Source organism: Spermophilus citellus (genome assembly GCF_964194105.1).
Source record: "Spermophilus citellus genome assembly, chromosome: 17".
Classification (NCBI taxonomy): domain Eukaryota; kingdom Metazoa; phylum Chordata; class Mammalia; order Rodentia; family Sciuridae; genus Spermophilus; species Spermophilus citellus.
The window spans coordinates 5,078,611-5,101,939 of record NC_138199.1 but is presented as its reverse complement, the minus strand read 5'-3'; the positions used below and the strand labels follow the sequence as shown (position 1 = coordinate 5,101,939).

At 42.8% G+C, this 23,329-nt stretch overlaps 1 protein-coding gene across 11 annotated transcripts in view; it reads right to left on the bottom strand.

Moving 5' to 3' along the window:
- The window catches only part of SPECC1 (sperm antigen with calponin homology and coiled-coil domains 1), a 280,506-nt gene that overhangs the window by 210,070 nt on the left and 47,107 nt on the right, over positions 1 to 23,329 (bottom strand). For 6 of the 11 annotated variants that reach the window (XM_081270147.1, XM_081270145.1, XM_081270150.1 and 3 more), the window contains exon 2: positions 2,310 to 2,484. The exons of 1 other annotated variant lie outside the window; for it this stretch is intronic. In XM_081270147.1, coding sequence (XP_081126273.1) covers positions 2,310 to 2,456 — 147 coding nt within the window. In that variant the 5' untranslated portion in view covers positions 2,457 to 2,484. Of the gene's footprint in view, positions 1 to 2,309; positions 2,485 to 3,897; positions 3,978 to 19,959; positions 20,061 to 23,329 lie in introns of all 11 variants that reach the window. 4 more of the 11 variants (XM_081270146.1, XM_081270149.1, XM_081270148.1 and 1 more) reach the window with 2 other exon arrangements.

Genomic DNA, 23,329 nt, shown 5'->3' with positions numbered 1-23,329 from the left:
GATAATGCACCTTCCTGGTAGAGGCAATCGTCAACACAAACATGCTGCAAGAGTGTGGCTGGCATGTCCAAGGGACAGTTGTCATAGTCACTAGGAAACTGTGGTCAAAGCTATGGAAGAAAATGACAGTGTTTGAGAAGAAATGGGGTCAGGTCTTTGAGAACACCTCAGTGACTCTGAGTGAATGGAGAGAGCCCTAGAGAGTTTTAAGCAGAGAAGTGACATGTCATGACGTGACTTTTGTGCTAAAAGGACCACTCTGACTTCTGCCGAAAACAGAAAATAGAGCATAGAGAGGAAAGCAGAGTTTAGGAAAGCCAAGACAAGAAAAGGTAGATGGATGGCAGGTCACAATTGGTGTAAAGAGGTTGCAGCTGACATGTATTTTTAAGCAGAAGTGATGGCATTTCACTGATCCATCATGGGACACTAGAGAAGATCATATGTGTGGGCAATCAAAAGGATGGTGTTGCTGTTAACTCAAAAGGGAAGATTTGAAGGAGATTTGAGGGATGGGGGAGATGGAATAAAAGGAATCAAGATTCAATTTTGAGCCCAGCATGGTGGCATACGCCTATAATCCCAGTGGCTCCAGAGGCTGAGACAGCAGGATCATGAGTTCAAAGCCAGCCTCAGCAAAAGTGAGGTACTAAGCAACTCGGTGAGACCCTGTCTCTAAATAAAATACAAAATAGGACTGGAGATGTGGCTCAGTGGTCGAGTGCCCCTGAGTTCAATCCCTGGTAACTCCCCCTCAAAAAAAAAAAGATGCAATTTTGGACATGTTATCCCAGAGGCAACATTTAGATTTCCAAGAGGCAATGTCCCAGAGGCTATAGTAGGGGTCCTGGCTGGAGATGGAAATTTGGATGTCATCCACATACAGTGTTAAAAGCCAAAATAACACTCACTGTCACCTAGAAAAATAGTTCTCCATAGGGATAATGCTGTCCTGGGAAATGTTGGAAATATGAGGTACATTTTTGCATGGCACCATGATGGACATGCTACTGATAATGGGTGACAGGATGGGAAATCTAGATGTCCTACAATGCATGTGACAAGTTGGCAAAATTTATTTCCCTACCACCCATGCAATTTTCACAGATTCTGTGACATCCACATAGGTGGAACACCTTTTTCTTATCATTCAGTCCTAACATCTACCTTCATTTTATACATAAAGGCAATGTACTTGTTGCACAATCTTTCAGACATGCTGAACTTTCTTTTTTTTTTTTTCCTTTTTGTAGCACTTGGGGTTGAACCTAGGAGTGCTCTGCCACTGAGTTACATTCCCAGCCCTTGTTACTTATTTTTAGGTTGAGACAGGGTCTCACTAGGTTGCTGAGGCTGGACTTGAACTTGAGATCCTCCCGCCTCAGCCTCTGAGTCACTGGGATTACAGGAGTGTGCCACCACACCCAGTGACACACTGAACTTTCTAAGAATACAACCATCATAATAAAACAAAAGAAGACCGCACTATGTTTGGCTCAGAATTTCACCAAGAGCATTCACTGTTTCAAAACAATCATCTGTCATTGACACAAGCCTGAGTCAGACTACATCGTCACTTTCACATCCATGAGCTCTCAGGAGCAGCTTGGTTCTTTTGCACAGTCATGCTCAGGCATTTGCAGATGGAAATACAAGTCATTTAATACTTTCCTTTTATACTAGAGTCTGGATACTATATTGATTTTGCAAACATCTGCTTGCAGGTAAGTGAAACTGTCTATGAATTTCAACTCAGAACACCCAAGGAGGTGTCAGATATGGCGTGTGGAGAATCTCTGATATAGAGAATGAATGTAGCTGAAAAACAGGTGAGTGCAAAGTCTGTACTGTGGACCCATCTAATATTAGAGATGAATGGGGATGAAGAGGAAGGAGAAAATGAGGGAAGAATGTATCACTGGAGGGAAGACATAATAAACAGTGTTGATAGGCCAAGAGATAGAGAGAGATACAGAGAGAAGAGAGGAGGATAGAGAATGACTGGATTGTCAGGGTTGGGAAGATTATGAGTGATCTTGAACCTCATCCAGGGACATGATGGGGCAAAACTGCCTAGAGTCCACATAATTCAGGGCAGAAGACCCTATTTTTGTGTTAAACATCTTTTAGATTTCCTTTCTCATCCCCATACCACCCCAGCTCTAGGGTGCTCCGTACTCTGGGGCTCTTCCTTAGGAGTCTGTTTCCCAGTCCTGAAAGCTCACTGGTTTGCCAACTACCCTCTTCAGTCCTCCCAATCTGGGCATCAAGAATCACCACAGCCCCGTCCTGGGCATCTTAGTCTATACCTTGCTGAGCCGGGACTCAAAAGCCAAGGAGGTTGAAGATTTAGAACTCCTCATGCCAGAAGAAGCTGTAGGAAGGGGCCGTGCACGTTCAGGGCCATGGCTCCCGGCTTTGACGACAGGATTCCAGGGCTTGGCTGCGCTCCTCATGTTTGTCCTAGGGCAGGGGACTGTCTTTCTGTAGAAGAGCAGAAAAGGAAAACATGTATCTCCATAACTTAAACCTGCCAAGTGAGGCGGTCAAGCTTTACCCCTCTCAACTGCTGTCACAGAGAATGAGTGCTTAAGAGTTGGCCAGAAACAGAAAACTTATTCCTAAAATGACACCTTTGTATTAGGATAATTTTTACAACTCTAAAACAGACTTTACCAAATTATTGAAATGTGTACTCTTTAATGACACTCTGACATTACTTTTTGGCAAATTAGTAGCTTATTATCCATCAGAGACACCTAACACAGTAATGTACCAGGTTTACACACACACACACACACACACACACACACACACACACACAAAACAGGGCAGCAAGAATCAAACCAGGAAACAGCCAGAAGATTTGCAGCTTTAGGGCTGGCAGAGGAATAACCAACCTAATTTTTAAATAGACATAAATGAATTACTTGAAAGTTAGATTTCATGGAAGCATAAAATGACTCTTTTTTCTTCTTTTGGATAAAAATGGCTATCATTTAAAAATTAATAAAGCATATTTTAATTGGTCAGATTTGACATTACGGGGCAGAGCTGCTGCTCTGACTGAATTATTTTATGAAATAAAAATTGTTCAGGGGCTAGAGTTGTGGCTCAGTAGTAAGAGCACTTGCCTAGCATGTGTGAGGCCCTGGGCTCGATTCTCAGCACCATGTATAAATAAATGAATCAAATAAAGGTCCATCAACATCTAAAAAAATATTTTAAAAGATTGTTCAAAGTAGAAGGATGCAGCTAAAGTTCTTGGGGGACATCCACATGCAGAGAGACTGGGAGGGTGGCCTGGGTCTCTCCACTGGCAATCATTTTTAAAAATCATCCTAATCTGTTATTCCTGAGCCAGAAGTAGCTGGCACACCCCTTTCCCCAATCCTCTGTTTCTTCTGTCAGCAATGTAACAGGATTGGATTAAATGCCCTTGAGGGTCTTCTTCAGCTCCAACCCTACTTTTACCCATCCCTGTGAACTCTAATGGCCAAGAGTGTGACACAGGGCACCCAAACCAAAGTGCTGCATCCTTTGAAAAAACATCACAAATGCACTTTAGGGCTGGGGTTGTGGCTCAGTGGTAGAGCCTTTGCCTAGCATGTATGAGGCACTGGGTTCAATTCTCAGCACCACATACAAATAAATGAATAAAATAAAGGTCCATCAATGTCTAAAAACAACAACAAAAATGCACTTTAAAAAACACTCACATTGGGCTGGAGATGTGGCTCAAGCGGTAGCGCGCTCGCCTGGCATGCGTGCGGCCGGGGTTCGATCCCCAGCACCACATACAAAAAAGATGTTGTGTCCGCCGATAACTAAAAAATAAATATTAAAAAATTCTCTCTATCTCTCTCTCTCTCTTTAAAAAACAAACAAACAGAACACTTATATATGGGGCTGGGGTTGTGGCTCAGCTGTAGAGCGCTTGCCTAGCCCGTGTGGGGCCCTGGGTTCGATTCTCAGCACTGCATATGAATGGATAAATAAAATAAAGGTATTGTTTCCAACTACAATTAAAAAATAAATATTTAAAAAATATATTTACATGGAGCTGGGAGCTGGGCACTGTGGTACATGCCTACTATAATCTCAGCAGCTCAAGAGGCTGAGGCAGGAGATCACAAGTTCAAAGCTAGCCTCAAAAACTTATCAAGGATCTAAACAACTCAGCATGACCCTGTTACTAAATAAAGTATTAAAAAGGGCTGGGAATGTGGCTTGGTAGTTAAGGGCCCCTGTTCCAAGGGGAAAAATAGAAAAAAAAAAACTCATAGGCTGGGGATAGAGCTCAGTGGTAGAGCACTTGTCTAGCTGGGCAAGGCCACCTTACGTTCCTGTCTCCTTTCTTGGGTGGAAGTGAACGTTTCAACTGACAATACCTCTCTCCTCCAGAGTCATTATTTCTTCCTATTCGAACAAAGGGATTAGCTGGGGACATGGGTCCAATTGTCAGCCTGTGAATGCCACCACTGGTGAAAATGTTCTTTTTTTAAAAAATTGGTTCTTTTTAGTTTTACATGACAGTAGAATACATTTTGACATAATTACACAAGCCTGGAATATATTTTGTTCTAATAGTAAAGACTTTGTAATTTGTTTTCCATAATGTTTCTGAGAAAAACTACACGTGATTTCAGTGATATGATGAGCTCAGAACCTTATGAACCTCAGCCTGGTTCCAGGTATCATGATTTAAAAAAAAAAAAAATCTCGTATGAGAAAAGCAGCGTGCTGCTCCTGTATTTTACTGATGTTCAGCAATGATTATTTTTATTTCTCAACCCACAATTTTTGTTGCTGGTTTCCACAGCAACAGCAAAAGAATGTCTAGGTTAAGACCTGTTCAGTAACTAATTTCATTAGGACTCCCTCCCGAGATAAAATAAACTAACAGAGCCTTAATGATTCATGAAGAAAATTAGTAATGAGTACAGATCCCAACAGCAACCCATTAGTCTGACTTGGGGAGATGGTTTAAATAAAATATCTGCTTCATCAATCAACACCACCTTTTATGGTTGATAAGAACTACTTACAATTGACTATGACTTTAGGAACGCATAAGGCGATTTTGCAAGGCCATCTAAGTGTTCCAAAATCTTCCCAGGTAACCCCTGAAACTTTCCCCAAAGAGCTTAAAAAATATGAAGATTAAAAACAGCAATGGGGGGGCTGAGGATGTGGCTCAAGTGGTAGCGTGCTCGCCTGGCATGCATGAGTCACTGGATTCAATTCTCAGCACCACATAAAAATAAAAAATAAAGATGTTGTGTCCACCTAAAACTAAAAAATAAATATTAAAAAAAAACCACAGCAATGGGCTGGGGTTGGTGTTGTGGCTCAGCAGTAGAGCGCTCACCTTGCACGTGCAAGATCCTGGGTTTGATCTTCAGCACCACATGAAAATAAATAAGTGAAATAAAGGTATTGTGTCCAACTACAACTAAAAAAAAAAAAGCAAGAAAAGGGACAGGACATTATCTTTGCAGTCTTTCCCCCCAACATTTCAGGAATCCAAGTATAAAACAAGGAAGGAAGGAAAAGGAAGAGAGGGAAGGAAGAAAGGAGAGGAGGGAGGCAGGCAGGTCATGTCAAAATCTGAAGATCTTAACTCCTCTCTTAATCTCTGGCATCAGATCTCATGATCTCCTGGATGGTGCATCCAAAAATGCTCAATCATTTTTCAAAGTCTGACAAGTTGCTTGCTCTGAAGTAAAGCTCTGCAGGTTACTTCATTGGTCATACCCCTCCTTTCTTCCACCCCCTTGAATTCAGCTCTTATTCCCAAATGAATGTCCCCAATGAACTCTTGTCATCTGGAGCCCTCCTATTTCCCACACTATTTTCTGAGTATCCTTCATTCCATTCTGCCAGCATTTTTTTTTTCTTGAATTCAGCCTTGTGTTCATACATCAGCTAGATTCTTTCCTTCCAATCCCATTTTGTTTCATGATTGATAATGTGAAATAATGAATCATCAATGTCCTACTCACTGTAACCAGGAAGAAATGCCCACAAGAAGAGAAAATGCCCAGGATGGGATGCCTGGGGGTGGCCTCATGACACCTGCTATGGAGAGGTGATAGACTATGCAGGTTGGTGCAGACAAAAGGATGGGAATTGGTGTGTGAGGAAGAGAGCTGCTCCCTGTGCTCCATCAGACTGAATGGAAGTCTTGCTTCCTGCTTCCCAGGCTCCATGTCTTAGGATCTTATTAAACATCACCTGTTGTCTGCCCCAGCTCCGACCAGTGTCCTTGTGATGCCACTGAGATATTCTAGAGGCTTCTCTCTTTCCCCTGATGTATCCACCCCCAGTCCTGGGGTTTTCTGGGACACAGAGCTATGACCTCTGAACTGTCTGCCTGCACAGCACGGACCATGTTAACCCAGCTCTCTGTCCACCTGCAGCAATGCCTTCGCCCCAAAGGAACAGTTATACCTCTTAGCCCTCCCCTAATTGACTCTAGCTTTCCATCCAATCCACTTCCCATTGCTCCTACTACTCTCTTCCAGATACCACCCTTAGGCCTGGCTCTGCGGCACAGGGAACCAGTTGATCACATAAATGGTGCAGTGACAGACGAGCCAAGATTCAAACCTAGTTTACATTGGCTCCAAAACCTGAGTGCTTAAACACCAGGATGGGTATGGCCTCTCTAGATAATCCCTGTTCACATGGCAAGGCATGAGGGCTTGTGGATCAAAGGCACCTGGAACAGACGCAGCTTCAGCTTGATTGTGTGAGCTTGGGCATGCTTTTTGAGCGCTATGAGTCTCAATATCTTCACCCAGAAAGGAGGAGTTGAATAGTGACTTCACAAAACCGTGAAGCCTAAAGGAGAAGGTAGGAATCAAATGCCAGGCACATAGAAGACTCTTAACATATATGAGCTGTTTTCTAGACAAAGTTGTTGATTGTGTTAAATGGAGGGCTTCTCTGCTTTATTAACTCAACAACACACAGTGACAGATCAATTAAATATTGAGGGAAGGAGGCAGACAGACATTCAATGTGAGGAAAATGCTCTTCTTACAGAGCCATCTATTTTCATTTGGAAACGTGAACGGGGGAAAGCAGAGAGGGCAATAAGCACTGAGGGAAGACTGCCTTACAGTCATTAGAACTACTTAACAAATCTCAGCTGCTGCAAGATAAACACAGGTGGGGATGCTGGCTAAGTAATATTTTCTTTTTTAAAGAGAGAAAGAGAGAGAGAGAAGAGAGAATTTTAATATTTATTTTTCAGTTTTTGGCGGGCACAACATCTTTGTTTGTATGTGGTGCTGAGGATTGAACCCGGACCGCACGCATGCCAGGCGAGCGCGCTACCGCTTGAGCCACATCCCCAGCCCCCTAAGTAATATTTTCTAATGGATGCAAATTAATAACATGAAATGAATAGATGGTCCCTAGGCAAGTACAAAACAGTGGGGGCAAAAAGTGTTTCTTACAAACCTCATAGACATCACAAAAAATCAAATCATCCAAGGGAATACTGTTAAATCTAGAAACCCATTCCCCAAAGAGAGTACGAAATGGAGAGAAAGGGGCAGAGAGAGGGTATTCCCAGGGATATATTTTTGTTTTAATTTGTCAAACATTTTATTTTCTTACCAAACTTCTTTCCTATCCAAAATAGCAAAAGACTAACATTTAAGCTATAACTCATAAATTGTACAGTATAATGTAGAAAAGAAAGAGGGGAGGGAGGTGGGGAGGGAGGAAAGGAAGGGACAGGGGACAGCTATTTTAGGAATACAATGAGGTGCTTGGGCACAGGGGAGGTCAGAGCCCATGCATATGTCTCCTGCTCCCTGAAAACATGTTATTTTGCTACCGAATCTCCGCCTTCACAGCCTGTGTTGGGGGATTATCTTGGGGCTCTTGGTTTTATTTCCCTTTTAAGGCAAAGAAAACTGGAAGGTGATTGGGAAACCATTCTGGATAATCAGAAAATAATGACAAGTCTGTGAGAGTGGGAGAAGGCATTCAGGTCGCAGCTTCAAGTACAATAAGCATTAGGAAGCGGAAAGCTAAAGCATTCAAGTCTGAGAACTAACAAAATAAGAATGTGCACATAGCTCAATTACCATGGGACTTGGCAGGAAATAGAATATTAGTGAACAGCACGTTGAAAGTATCTAACTAGAGCTTGTTAGAACATGTGTTGAGTTTGCTACTGACCACTTGGAAGGTAGTGGTTCTAAGTCTGGCAGGGGACATATGGCAAAGTGTGAAGGCATTTATGGTGGTAATACCTTGGGTGTTACTGGGTAGAAGCCAGAGAGGCAACTGGAACTATAGAACCAAAGAAGCAGTCCTATGATAAGTAAATACGTGGCCTAAATGAAGTTGAAAAACTGCTGTAGGGCAAGAAGGAGAGTCCTGGGACTCTGAGTTACAGAGGGACGGACACACAATGCACCTGGAGAGTTTCCCATCTAACATGGAAACCTTGTTGCACCAAATCTGGTTAGGGAAGAGCCAAAGAAATCCCGGGCTTTAGCCGGTGACCACAGGAAATTCTTTAAAGATGATTATTTCCCGTGATCTTGGGGTTGAAAAAAAAATTTTCCCAATAGCCCTAAATTACTTCCTGGTAAATAAGGAAAAGGACAGATTTCCTTATGGTCTCAGAAGAAAAACTGCAAACGAAAACACACTGGTCCCCTCTGCAGACATCCCCAGAAGGGAAAGAGAATCAAAAAGGGACCAAACAAAAATTAAATGAGAAAGGACATTTGTATGTTACGGATCACACTACCTCAAACCTGAAAATAAACACTGAGAGGGGAATAAGGACTCACAGAAACTATGGCACACGGCCACAGGCAGAAACCCACAAGGAACAGGGTGTAATCTGGAATAAGAAACAGAAGCAGAGGTGGTTCACAAACATGCTACACAAGCCATAAACAGAGGCTGTAATCTGGCAGCTATATTGAGACCAAGCACTCAGAATCACTGGTCTGTGATGTCCTTAGGTCTCTAAAGCTGAACCAAGAGGTCAGTATCCCAAAGAGCTGAATGACCACTAATGAGTAGTTATTTCCTTACCTATCATGTGGCTTCACATCAAAGACTTAAAAGTGAATGGACCAAGGCAGTAGAAAAAGGAGACAGAAATAAAATCCTTCAAGAGCCCTTTCTTTGGGGACAGTTTAAAAGGATCTACTGCAGAAGAAGAAAGAATAAAATCTAAACTGTAAGAAAACCCAGAGACTTTCCTATTTATTTCGATAGAAGCATCCTGTGCCCTATTTATTCAGTCCCAGTTCTGGGCACCTTGAGGATTGCCGAGAGGAACTGCTGACAAGGGCGTGGGCAGGGTTTTGGAGAAGCAACGGGGAAGCTTGCAAAACCCTAGGACTGGGATCCTCATCACCCCTAGCTCTGCAAGGGGGTAGGTAGAGGAAGCAGTGGGAAGCTAGAAGGAACTGGCCCAGGATTCAGAGTTTGGGCCTTTAGTACAAAAACACAACCAACTACGGAGACTCAGGGAAGGCAGCAGAAGAAAAAAAAATTTCAATGGAGTTAATTCTATTCTCCCTCCAGTGGACCAGCCAAAGCAAGGCATAGAGCATAGATGCAGTGTCTCTAGCAGAGCACAGAGATGGTAGGGGAGCCAACAGAGGAAGCCCACGATACCTGCTCAGCACTCAACTTCCAAAGTGACCTTAAGTCTCTCCACTCTAGAAAACCTCCCCAACCCAAGTCCAGGAGGGTCTCCTTGACTGTCCATTTACCTGTGTGCCAGCTGGCCTGTAAGCCCTCCTGGGGGCGGCCTCATGGCCAGACTTAGTGGAAGGATCCAGAACAGACTCTCAATAACTAGACTTACCCCTAAATCTTCCCATTGCTATCACCAACATAGCTTTTCTCTTACTTTCCCAGACTGCAAACTTTAGAGTCATTTTGGACTCTGCCCTTAGGTTACCATTCTCAAATTCCCCTCCCACATCGGCCAATCCAACTCCTTGAAGCACTTTGGGTGGGAGCCCTCTATGTCCCAGCATAGGCTTGCACTGAAGTTCTGCCTGGGGCTCATTCTTTATGTATTCCTGACAGAATTCTGAAGTTTGGGCTGGGATTAGTCACTCTCTGCTCAAAACTCTTCACTACTTTCTTATAATATTTATCCACACGAAAGAAGCAGGCACAATGTTCAGTATTTTCTTATATCAATCATCTCTCATGTTCCTGACTATCCTGCCAGGGAGCTGTTGTCATGGATCTTAAAGATCAGCAACAGGGGCAGGGAATGTGGCTCAAGCGGTAGCGCGCTCACCTGGCATGCGCAGGTTCGATCCTCAGCACCATATACAAATAAAGATGTTGTGTCCACCGAAAACTAAAAAAAATAAATATTAAAAAATTCTCTCTCTCTCTCTCTCTCTCTCTCTTAAAAAAAAAAAAAAAAAAAAAAAGATCGGCAACAACAAATTGCCCAGAAGTTTGTTCAATTCCCAGTATAGGCCCAGGTAGCACCACTTCCAAGCTGTGGACCCAACTGGGTCATTTAGAAACAAAAGGAATTTATTGCTCACAGTTCTGGAAGCTGAGAAGTCCAAGATCAAGACACCAGCAAATTCAGTGTCTGAGGGCTCATTCTGTGCTTCAAACTCATCCAATTTTATACATGAAATATGTATATTTTTATCCATCAATGATATTTCAATGAAGCTGTAAATTTTTCTTTCATTTATAATGATGCAATTAAAATGTTAAACTTTAGTTTTAAAAACTATTATTTTTTAAAAAAATACCACAAGGCAGGAAGGGGTGTTATTCAGAGGTAGAGTGTGTGCTTAACATGTGTGAAGCCCTGGGTTCAAACCCCAGCACAAAAACAAACAACAAAATCTCTACAAATCATTATGTCCAATGGCCTTTCACCACTGCACTTGGGACAAAAAGCCAAACTCTTTGTCATGGCCCCCAAGGTCCTGGGACATGCCCACCTGCTTGGACCACTCTTCCCTGCTCACTCTACTTCAGTTACAAAAGTTGTTTCCAGTTCCTTGAATAGGCCTTGCTGTGTGCTCCCAGAGCTTTGTGCTTTCATCTTTTCTCAAATTCACTTCCTCTAAGATGCTTTTTCTTCCCACTCTCTCATCCAACGTATCAGATCACCTTGATTGTGGTCTTATTTCTTCTGAGCTTTTATCACCAAATGAAGACTTTTGCCATAAATGATTCATCTGCCATTAATTCTCCGCCTCCCTCCACTATGGAACATGAGTACTATATTTGGATTTGAAGTATCCCCCAAAAGCCCATGTACTGAAGGCTTGGTCCCCAGTCTATGGTGCTATCAGTAGATGGTGAAACCTTTAAGACTCTGGTACAGCCTAGTGGGAGGAAGTTAGGTCACTGGTAGCAAGGGGATATTGGGACCTCAGGTCTTTCCTCTCTCTTTGCTTCCTGGCTGCCATGAAGGAAGGAGATTCTTCTACTATGTGTTCCCATAATGATGTACTGGGACACCATAGACCCTAAACAACCATGAATTAAAATCTCTAAAACCTTGAGCCCAAGTAAGTCTTCTCCCATCTTAAATTGATTGTCTCAGGACCCTGCCAATAAAATAGGAGGCACTCACCTAAGCAGGTGCTAAATGAATTGGTGAATACAAAATAGAATAGAAAGCAATGACAATCCTTTTTCTGTAAGACTTATGAATATCTCTAACCATTGCAAAAAAGGGGGTCCCGAAATTGCTTTCAGAATGAGAACCCCATTGATATAGAGCCTTCTAGGGTTATTACCTTAAAAATAACATTCATGTTGATGTATAAGCATTCATATCATAAAACTTAATCCCATTAACTTATAGTCATGCTTGAGAAATAGTCCCTAAAATTATTCAGTACCAAATCCCTAAAGTCATTTCCTGCTCCATCTAATTTCCTGAATTTATTCCGGAAGGATGGCAGGATAATTTTTTTGGTATACATCCTAGTTTCATAGTCAAAGTAAATAATACGTTTTTATGGCTTATGGCTTAACTAGCTGTCTTAATAGAAACATCATAAATGAATTTGTTAGTAGATGTTTTATAAAGTGGGAGCCGATGGTAACCACAGATTTAAGGAATGAATAAAATATCGAAATGTGAGAACTTTATCTTTTATCCAGCCTTTTCTGTTTCTTCCTGAGACCTCTATGTCAGATGGGACAAAGGACAAAGCACTATGATGTCAGTGGTACAGCTTCCAGGACAACAACAAGCCAGTTCTGTCTCATTCTGTTCTATTTCCTCTTAAGAACAATGCAAGAACCCCACACACCCAGCAACGACTGTGCCCTCCACTAATGGGCACAATGCCCTGGAACTCTTAAGACCCAAGAGGGAGGGGCAAACCCTTTCCCCCAGCACTGGTTTTCTGACCACAGGAAGACATCCTCAAGAAACCAGTACCAGCTCTGCAAACTCAGAAGAGGCAGACCCCGCATGCCACGTGCCCATCCTGACCACACATGCTAACTATATTGCAAATGGAACTCCACGAGAGAAACCTCAGGTCATCTCACAAGTCCACTTATTGCAGAAGTGCCTTAAAAATTCAAGAAAGCAAGCAATGGTGAAAGCATTCCACCCAGTCTACCACTTCTGATTCAGAGGCAAGAGCTGGCGTCAACTCTTTGACCATCATTGAGGGAATAAATCCTACATCAAGTGATTTTCATGAGTCACACGACAGGACTTCCTCCAATGGCTCATTTCCCCTCCACTACTTCAGTTATGATCACTTATTTTTTCTTCCCCCTGAAAGACACTCATCTCTACCAGTTCTTCACACTCATCTGCATTGGATATCAAAGGTAGGGGATACTCTCTTCTCAGGAGGCCAAGTAAAGAATTCATCTAACAAATGTCCAAACTTTTTTGACCAATTCCTGACTGTCTGTCTGTGTGTGTGTGTGTGTGTGTGTGTATGTGTGTGTACAACCAATTTAAAACTAAAGTGTAGTTGGAGCTTGGTAAAAACCTCAGATGTTAGCAAACGGGAGAAAAAAAAAAAAAACAGACTGGACTCTGGCTCCTCTTTCTCCCTGATGGTGGTGGTCTCTTTCATAATAGTACCTTCAGAGTCATTTGGTCACTGATATACTCATGAAGAACTTCCACAAACAGAAACAAGATTGCTATAAAGGTGACCTTATTGAATTCTGCAAAAGCAGCCTCAAACCTTGCAAGCTTGAAAATCAGAGTAGAGGGTCTCCACTGGATCCCAATTACAAGGAAGGCTGTGGCCCAGGCATGTGGGGAGGCTGGCAGGGACAGCTCCTGACAGTCTGTCTGTCTGAGGAACTGAAAAGCTTCCTGGGAGAACTCTCAGCCTAGGAGAAGAAATATAGTTAGGAATAGGGCCATTAAAAACCATTGAAGGGCTGGGGATGTGGCTCAAGCGGTAGCGTGCTCGCCTGGCATGCGTGCGGCCCGGGTTCGGTCCTCAGCACCACCTACAAACAAAGATGTTCTGTCCGCCGAGAACTAAAAAATAAATATTAAAAAATTCTCTCTCTCTCTCTCTCTCAAAAAAAAAAAAAAAACATTGAAAGAGCTAGTTCCTCAAGAAATTCTGAGGTGTCCCACCAGATTTATTGTGCCTTCTGTGCTTTCTTATTGAAGATATTACTTTCTGGCACCTTGAAACTACAAAGCAACAGGGCAGTGGCAGTGAGGGTGCCCAGGGTGATGGAGGAAGCAGCCTGCCAGGGAAAGACTCCCATCTGTGGCCCCAGAAGTTATGGAGAGATATCTTCAGGACTGTGGGCAGTAGAGGCCTTAAGTGTAGTGGACATGATGGCAGCAACCATCTGGAAGAGTGGCTGAGTCTGTTCATTAATGTCACTCCTTAGGGCCACCAGGTAGAAACAGGGGGAAGAAAGAACTTACCTGGAGCGTCTATAGGAACAAATGAAGGACAAACAACATCGAGATTGTCCCTCTGGGGTCTAACTCATGCCTGCACCATCACCCTGGGTATCTGGGTTTGGGGGCGGGGGACACCCTCTATTGAACAGAGAAAGTGTGTTCTCTTGCACATATTGTGGGAGACAGTTATTGCTCAGAGCACCATGAGTTCTGGATTTCTTTATTGTTAACGGATTAAGTTAAATCACTGAATGCAGCTGATTTCCTTTTTGTTCTCACATTCCTGAAATTTTCTTTCCTAACCCACAGGCTTTAGCTATCTTCCTGTAGAGCCAGCTGGCTAATGAAAGCAACTGCTGTGCTTTGCAGGGTTAATTTATTCAGGGGCCTGCAATAGGCCCTGTCTCTCTCCTCAGCACCAAACCCTTCTAGTTATTAGGTTTTAAATATATACAAGAACTACAAAGATGAGGGATTATTTTGCAGGCTGCTCCCGGGATTATCTTGTCATGACACATTTCTTACACAGTCCTCAGGAGTAATTCTACAAGGAACAGAGAGTACAGTTAGCACGACATGATCTGTGCCCAGGGTGGGGGACAGAAACGGTTATGTAACAGTGCTGCGGCCGCCCGCTAAGGATGAGCTCTTTATGACACAGTCTCATCTGACAATGTCCTGGCCTTCAAACAACAGGGCATGAGCTATATCATAAAGCCAACCCCGCCTCTTCTTTGTTTCAGGATACAGGACATTGAGTGATCCACATGGGGCCTCTGTTCTCCTCTGCCCACTCCTGCCAGCCGCCATGCATACAGACTCCAGGAACAGCCAATGCCCAACAGATACTGGGACACAGCAATCTATAATCCAGCCTCCAGCCTCCCCATGGCTACTCCAACCCCCAAACAGGGTTCCCACTCCTGGTTTCTGCTTTCTACCTACCTCCTACTAGTCTCCTATAAAACTCAGTCCCTGGTCTTTACCTGAAGATTAGTCCTGCTTCAAAAACCCCAGTGAGCATCCTCAGCACCCTGTACACAAGCTCACCAAGGATTGAACTCAGGGGTACCACGTCCCTGGTGAGCTCCTCACACCATAAGAATGTTGTTTACTTTGTTCCCCAGCCCCAGCCCAGATGACCCAGAGGGAAGGGTTCTGTCTCATTCCTCTTTGTTTCTGTAGCTCTAGGCCCAGTGCCTGGTTCCCAATAAATGTTAAAGATGGATCACAGACGGAAATGTGAAGTTTGAAATTAGAAAACATCCAGCAGAGGAGAGGAGAATCTTTGTGACCTTGAGTTTGGCAAATATTTCTTTGATACAATACCAAGTACATAATCCATAAAATAATTTTTAAAACTAATAAATTGGAATTCATCAAAATGTAAAACTTCTGGTCTTCAAAAGACATGGCTGAGAAAAATGAAAGGATAAACCACAGACCAGAAGGAAATTTCTATGAAGGACTTTATTCCTGAATTTATAAAGAGTTTGTAAAACTCAATAGTCAATAGTAGTTTCAATAATCATAATGAAATGCACAATTCAATAAAAAGTGGTCAAAGATTTAAACACATACTTCACCAAAGAAGATATTTGAGCTGGGCATGATGGTGCACACCTATAATCCTAGCAGCTTGGGAGATTGAGACAGGAGGATCGGGAGTTCAAAGCCTGCCTCAGCAAATTAGGCTCTAAGCAATTCAGCAAGACCCTGTCTCTAAATAAAACACAAAATAGGACTGGGGATGTGGTACCCCTGAGTTCAATCCCTGGTATGCCCCCCCCCAAAAAAAGAAGATATTTTAATGGCAAATGGCAAATGAGCACATGAAAAGATGCTCAACATTATTAGTCACTAAGAAAATGCAAACTGAAACCACAAGAAGAAGATATTATCATACACCTATTAGAATGGCTAAAAATTAAAAAAAAAAGTGTTAGAAAGGCCATGAAGCAAGTAGAGGAATAATTTTGTTGTTCTATAGCACAGTAGGGTGACTATAGTTAACAATAATGCATTGCATATTTCAAAATAGCCAAAGAGAAGATTCTGAATGTTCTAACCCAAAGAAATGATAAATGTTTAAAGTGATGGTTATACTAATACATCAACATATTGCTAATGGAAATGCAAAATGGTACAGCTATTTTGCAAAACAGCATAGCAGTTTCTTAAAAATTAAACGTGAGCTGTGTGCCGTGGTGCATGCCTGTAATCCCAGTTGCTCGGGAGGCTAAGACAGGAGGATTGTGAGTTCAAAGCCAGCCTCAGCAATGGCGAGGTGCTAAGCAACTCAGTGAGACCCTGTCTCTAAATAAAATACAAAATAGGGCTAGGGTTGTGGTTCAGTGGGAGAGCACATACTTATTTAACACAAGTCCCGAGTTTAATCCTTAACTTTGCTACATAATAAAATAATGAAATGTTTTAAAAGCTAAAAAAATATGAATGAGCTACTTATATGCATTAAAAAATTGATGAATTTTAGGGCTGGGGATGTGGCTGAAGTTGTAGCGCGCTTGCCTGGCATGTGTGCGGCCCGGGTTCGATCCTCAACACCACATACAAAAACAAAGATGTTGTGTCCGCCAAGAGCTAAAAAATAAATATTAAAATTCTCTCTCTCTCTCTCTCTTTTTAAAAAAATATCCTATTAAAAAATTGATGAATTTTAAATGCATCATGCTAAGTGAAAGCAGCCAGAATTCAAAGGCTGCTTACTATATGCACAATTCTTATTCATCTTTTCATCCCAGATCAAATGTTACCTCTTCTCTAGATCCTTATCTGATTACTACCTTCCCCACACCTATGAAAAGAACACATGATTTGATATGCCTTCCAAGCATTTTTCTCTCTTAACCTTATGTATGACAGGGTATGCAAATATCACCTCTCCAACTAATTCTAAGCACCAAATCTGATTCATTTTGCATTCATGCACAGACAGCATCTGGATCCATTCCTTACACGTGGGAAATGCACAGAAATTTTGTTTGATGGGTTCATTAAAAATTAAATGGACAGGATACACTGTGGCAGATAAAGTTGGTGTGGTCAGCACTGTCACGATATAGCCCAGGAGTTTATATAGCTTTGAGGGTCTTTTGATGATATTTCAGGTGAATGAAGGAATGAATACCAAAAGACAAAGATCAGCATTGGAAAGAAATCCACTCAGGGGCTGATGCATGAGAACAGGAAGCTGATGCAGGAGAACTTGAGTGAAACTAGAGCAAAGCTCAAATTCATATGAGCCTCAGTCAAATGTTGAAGTCAGAACCCCAGTACCTCACAATGTGACTATATTTGGAGAGATCTTTAAAGAGGTAATTGAAGTGAAATGAGGTCTTTAGAGTGGATCCTAATCCAGAATAATGGATGGCCACATAATGAAAGGAGATGGGAACACAGACGTAACAGATGGAAGACCTTGTAACTACACAGTGAGAAAATGCCACCTACCAACAAAAGACAGAATCCTCAGAAGGAGTTAACTTGCTGACACCCGGATCTGGAAATTCTGGCCTCCAGGATTGTGGGGGGGAAAAAAATAAAAAAATAAAAAAAATAAAAAAATTTCTGATGTTTAAGACTGATGGCTTAGATAATGCACATCCAGTCTATACTGCTTTGTTATGCAAGCCCTGGAACACTAATTCAGCTGTGAAGGAAGGATGGGACAGCAAGATGTGGACTTGAAAGGCATTCCAGGTGAGAAGAGCACATCCAGAGGCAGGCAAGAGAGCAATGCCAACGTATGGATGTTGGGGTGGCTCAGGGGGCAGTAGGAGATGAGCATGGCATGTAGTGCACAATAGCCCTGGGGAAAATGGGTTTGCAGAAGATTGTGGAGGTCCAGAATGGCAGGTTAAAGATCTTAGGCTTTGCACTGGGGTTGTGGCTCCGTGATAGAACACTTGCCTAGCACCTGTGAGGCACTGGGTTCCATCCTCAGCACCACATAAAAAATAAATAAATAAAATAAAGCTATTGTGTCCACCGACAACTAAAAATATAGTTTAAAGAAAGATCTTAGAGTTTATTCTGTAGGCAAAAGTGCCTCTTCCCTCTAGGGTTGGCGGCAGCTAGGTATTATCTATAATGGGAGGAAGAACATGGCAGCTTCTCTAGGCATCCTGACAGGAAGTGGCACACACACCTGACAGACAAGGGTGTCAGCAAGCCTGCCAGCTGCTGCCACCTGGGCCACACTGCTGACACGCAGGGGTGGGGAAGGTACCTGTAGTGGCTTTCTGTATGGATTTTATTTATTTCCTAATGGGAAACTTAGGACCACAGCATAGCTCTCTTGTTGATCAGAGCAAGAACATATAATGGAGTCCTGATGCCCATAACCACCATGATCAGCAGCTCATTCTTCAGGATAGATCCCAAATGTTATGGTTTAGGTGTGAGGAATCCCCCAAAGCTCACTTGTAAGACAATGCAAGAAAGTTCAGAGGTAAAATGGTTAGGTTATGAGCATCTTAGCCTAGGCAGTGCATTAATGCACTTGAATGGATTAATTATAGGAAGGGTGGTAATTACAGGAAGGAAGGGTGTAGCTGGAGAAGGTAAGTCACTGGGGGCATGTCTTTGGGGTATATATTTTGTTCCTGGTGAGGGGAGTTCTCTCTCTTCCTTTTGGCCATATCTTGAGCTGCTTTTCTCCACTCTGCATTTTCACTGTGATCTTCTGCCTTACCTCTGGCCCAGAGCAGTGGAGTTGGTTATATATGGACTGAGACCTCTGAAATAATAAGCCAAATAAAAATTTCCTCCTCTAAAATTGTTCTTGTCAGGTTTTTTTGCTCACAGAGGCAAAAAAAAAAAAAAAAAAAAAACTGACTAAAACACCAAATCTACCTGGATCATCTTCTGGATGCAGGGACCATCCTCTGATTCACCTCCATCCTTCTACTCACCCCTCTTCCTCTGCCAGCTCATCTTTCCACACGAACCACAGTCATCCTTTTAAATATAGGTCAGATATTGTCATTCCCCTGCTCCAAACCCTCTAGTGGGTCTCCAGGCTCCTCAGAATAAAATCCGACCTTCCAACTGTGGTCCACATACATGCCCTGCACCTCTACCCGGGGGCCCTGGTCTTCCCGTCATTCCCTGTGCTTTGCTGCACTGGGAGAGGAGAAGTCAACCCTAAGAGGAGTCATGGGAACTCACTTGTTTACACAACCAGACAGCTGGGGACCGTTTCACTCTTGTGTTTGCTCAACCAACATTTTTGGACCACCTTCTGTATCTCAGGCACTGTGGCCAGCACCAGGATACAGGGATCGGCAAACCCCATCTCTCCCTACCTGAGGTTTGTGGTCCAGTTCAGGGAACTAGTCAATAACCACAAAAGACACAATGTCAACAGTGAAAATGCAAGATTTCATCGAGACTGGATATGACCAAGTCAAGGAGGGAAAGACCCTTCAGGTGACATTCCCAGGGTAACAGGCATGAATGAAGTGAAAAGAGAGACATCCACAGGCAGAGAGAACAGAAAAGCAAGGGAAGGAGATACTGTGGCAGGAGGTAGAAACACAAGTATGTAGGACTTAACGTTCCTGCTCTGCAGGGGCCACCTTGGCAGGGGAACCTCATGAAAGATTCATGATTTGGCTCACGATTTCAGGTGCAGGGGACCACCACCCCTTACCTGCCCTGGCTCTGCAGGTGGGCCCAGGCCCCCTCAGGGAAGGCCAAAGAAATGCCCAAATGGTCTCAGTAGTCCAAACTACTTCACCAAAGCTGCTGTACCAAATGCTTGTCCTAGGATCCCCCCCTCCATGCTGAGGCTACCAGGTGGCACAGAGGAAGCCAGGAGGACTTCCTGTATATGTGCTCAGACCCCATCAAGAAGAGAGAGCCTGGGCTGGGGTTGTGGCTCAGTGGTAGAGTGCTTGCCTAGCATGCATGAGGCACTGGGTTTGATCCTCAGCACCACATAAAAATAAAAAGATATTGTGTCCACCTAAAACTAAAAAATATTAAAAAAAAAAGAAAAAGAAAAAGAAAGAGAGCTAGCCGGGCGCAGTGGTGCATACCTGTAATCCCAGCTACTTGGGAGGCTGAGGCAGGAGGATCTCGAGTTCAAACCCAGTCTCAGCAATTTAGTGAGGTCCTGAGCAACTCCTCAAGATCCTGTCTATAATAAAATATAAAAAAGGGCTGGGGATGTGGCTCAGTTGTTAAGCACCTCAGTTCAATCCCTGGCAGCACCCTCACACCCTGCCCGGCAAAAAAAGAAGAGAGAGCTAACAAAAGTTCCAGTAGCAGGTGGATACCCCAGAGGTCTGCAAGCCCCCAGGATCTCATCCTTATTTACCTGTGATCCCTCCCCAACTCCTATACCCCAGGGTCATTTACTTCAGGCACTTGTGGCTCTTCTCATTAGGAGGAGACCCATTACTGCAGCAACCAGATGAGGCTCTCGCCCAGCCAGCCTCAGAGGGACCCTCTGATTCCCCAAGTTGCAATGTTTTGCTGGTTTACCTCACCCACTCTTACAATTGTACAAAAGAAATAAATGCCCTGCAGTCTCTTCCTCTTGTTCTCATCTCTTTCCTGCAATGTCCTTCCTGAATTCACTGACAACCAAGTCATTTTCTGCCTGCTAACCATCTAAACTTAATACATGTCTTTTCTCTCCCATCGGTAGCACCCCTTTGGTGATCAAAGCTACCCTGTTTATGCCTAACACCAGGTTAAAGCGCTCTCCTTCATTAAGGATCATTGTAAAACTGTCATCATTTGGTTTGCACTGTTTCTCATTTGCAGTCAGCCACAGAACTTCCTTTTAAAGTACATTAAGAAGGTAACTGGATTTTAGGGAACTGAATACACGTTGGTAGTAGGCTATGGCAACAACTGTGAAAAGAGGAATTAAATGACTAAAATCTAGGAAACAGTGGTCCCAATGAAAGGAAGGGCGGTAGGAATGCAGAGGAGGAGATGAAATAGGAGAGATGGGGGCGATGGAATTAGCGTGAGGTGAGAAGTGATTGAATGTGCGCCAAGATGGGGGCCTCAAAAACACGCTGACATTGCCTGCAAGTGCTTCTCAGAACAGCCTCAGCTTTTTGGCCCTCCTGGCCTCCCTTCCAAAGAAGCCCTCCTCTACAACTCTCCATCACAAGCCCCTCACGGTAGCTTCACAGCTATGATCATAAGCAGTGATGGGGTTCATTAGAGTGTTTACTGTCCCTTCTCTACTAGTGTTTTGGTCCCCAAGGCTGGCATATTCTCTCTCTCGCTCACCCTTGTCTCCCCAGGGCCTCACACTGCCTGGCTCAGACTAGGTCCTAGATAGATGCTAGATATATAACTGCATGCTATAGTTTGGGTCTGGGTTGAGAGTAGCCCCCGAAGGTTCATGTGTATGAGGTTTGTATGAGGTTGATCCCCAGGGTGGTGGGGGTGTTGAGCTGGTGGATCCTTTAAGAGTGGGGGCCTTGGGGCTGCAGTGATAGCTCAGTGGTAGAGAGCTCGCCTGGCATGTGAGTCACTGGGTTCGATCCTCAGCACCACATAAAAATAAATAAAGGTGTTGTGTCCATCTACAACTTAAAAAAAAAAAAGTCGGGGGCCTCGTGGGAGGAGGCCAGATGATTGGGAGGGGCCACTCATGGAAGGGATCATGGTTAATTCCTGCAGAGCAGGACTGCCCCTTGAGTTTCCCTGGACTTTCCGTCTTACTATGTGATCTCGCCCTCTCATCCGGGCTCCCGCCATGATGCCATCTGCCATGTTGTGATGTACCCAGAGGTGAGGATCAGAGGCTGAACATATGGGGGGCCAGCTGATCTTGAACTTTCAACCTCTAAAACTGGAAGCAGAATAAGCCTCTTTTTAAATAAAATCCCCAGTGTCAGGAATTCTGTTTTGGCAACAGAAAAAGGACTAAGACATTGGAGAAAGGGCTATTTTGGACCTCAGATGATGGCTTTTTAAAATAGAGATAAGGAACATAGGATGAACAAGGCTGGAGGAACACAATGACTCCAGAGGGTGTCTATAAGCCCTATAGATGGGGACACCACACCAAAGCCTGAAAACAGGGACGGAAGCTAGGAAGAGGTCACCACCCATAAATAAAACAATTTTTCCTCCATGCTCCTATGGGATTGAGTGTTCTCAAAAGTTCCTTGCCCTTTTTTTTTTCCCCTAAAACCTAAGTTAAAACCTTTAAGAAATCTTAAAATACTGCCTCCCAAATGCTCACTTTTCCTAAAATTTGCCATCTACTTTCCCAACCCCGAGTTTCTACACCTAGGATCCTGCTCCCAAAAACCATCTTGCCTGTGGGTTTGGAAAAATGCCTATTTATATCACTTATGTTTCACAAACAAAAAAAAATACAGACTCATAAAATATTTAAACACAGCCATACACATAACAAAAGGAAAAAATGACCTTGCCATCATTCTACTTCCCTTTTCCAGAGGCTACCCAGTAAACAGCTTGACATCACATACCCAGTACATTTTAAATATTATATACATACACACAGACACACCCAAATAAAAATACATAGTTTAGGTTTTTTAATGTAAATAAAAATTTAAACATAAGTATGGTTACATTGCATATTCTTATTTAAAATATGTATAATATTTTCTAAGATATATTGAAGATATGCACATTTTGCATTTTGATAGGTTTTATACGTTTGCTATAGAAAAAAAGATTTCCAAAGTTTTGTTCCCATTCTTGCTAGTGCTCATCTCCATATGTTCTCTTTATACTGAATATTGTTTATGTTTTCAATTTTTTTTTTTTTTTTTTTTTTTTTTGCGGATCTGTTGCACGGGAAGTGATATGTAATTAGCATTTGAATTTGAATTTTCATGATTATTTCTGAGGTTGAACATCACACAATTATTGGCCTTTTTCTTCTGGGATTTACTTGCTTATAACCTTTGCCCATTTTTCTTTTGTTAATACGTTTCTAAGTGATTTGTGGGAATTCTTCACTTATTATGAATAGCAATCTTTGTGATATGTGTGTTACATGTATTTCTTTCTGTCTGCACTTGCCTGTTTTTATAATGTACTGTGTTTTAACTACAGAAAATCAAATATTTCCCTCTTTTCCTTTTTGGCTTATGACAACCTTCCTTGTCTCCCAAGATTTCATGAAAGGTTTCATAATGCACATTTATGTGTATAAAATTCATATGTATTTATACTTCAAATACTCCCTATATACATCTGCATACATCAGATATTTTCTCAATGTGTGTGTATGTATGTTTTAATTTAGCTTTTGTTTCCTCACTCCCAAAACACTGTGGAATAGACACTGTTACTACCCCCATTTCACAGATAGCAAGATGAAGGGACAAAGATGTTACTTAAGGCTGAGCCATTTGCCTCCTGGGCCCAAGGTCTTAAGCAGAGCCTTATTTTGACTCA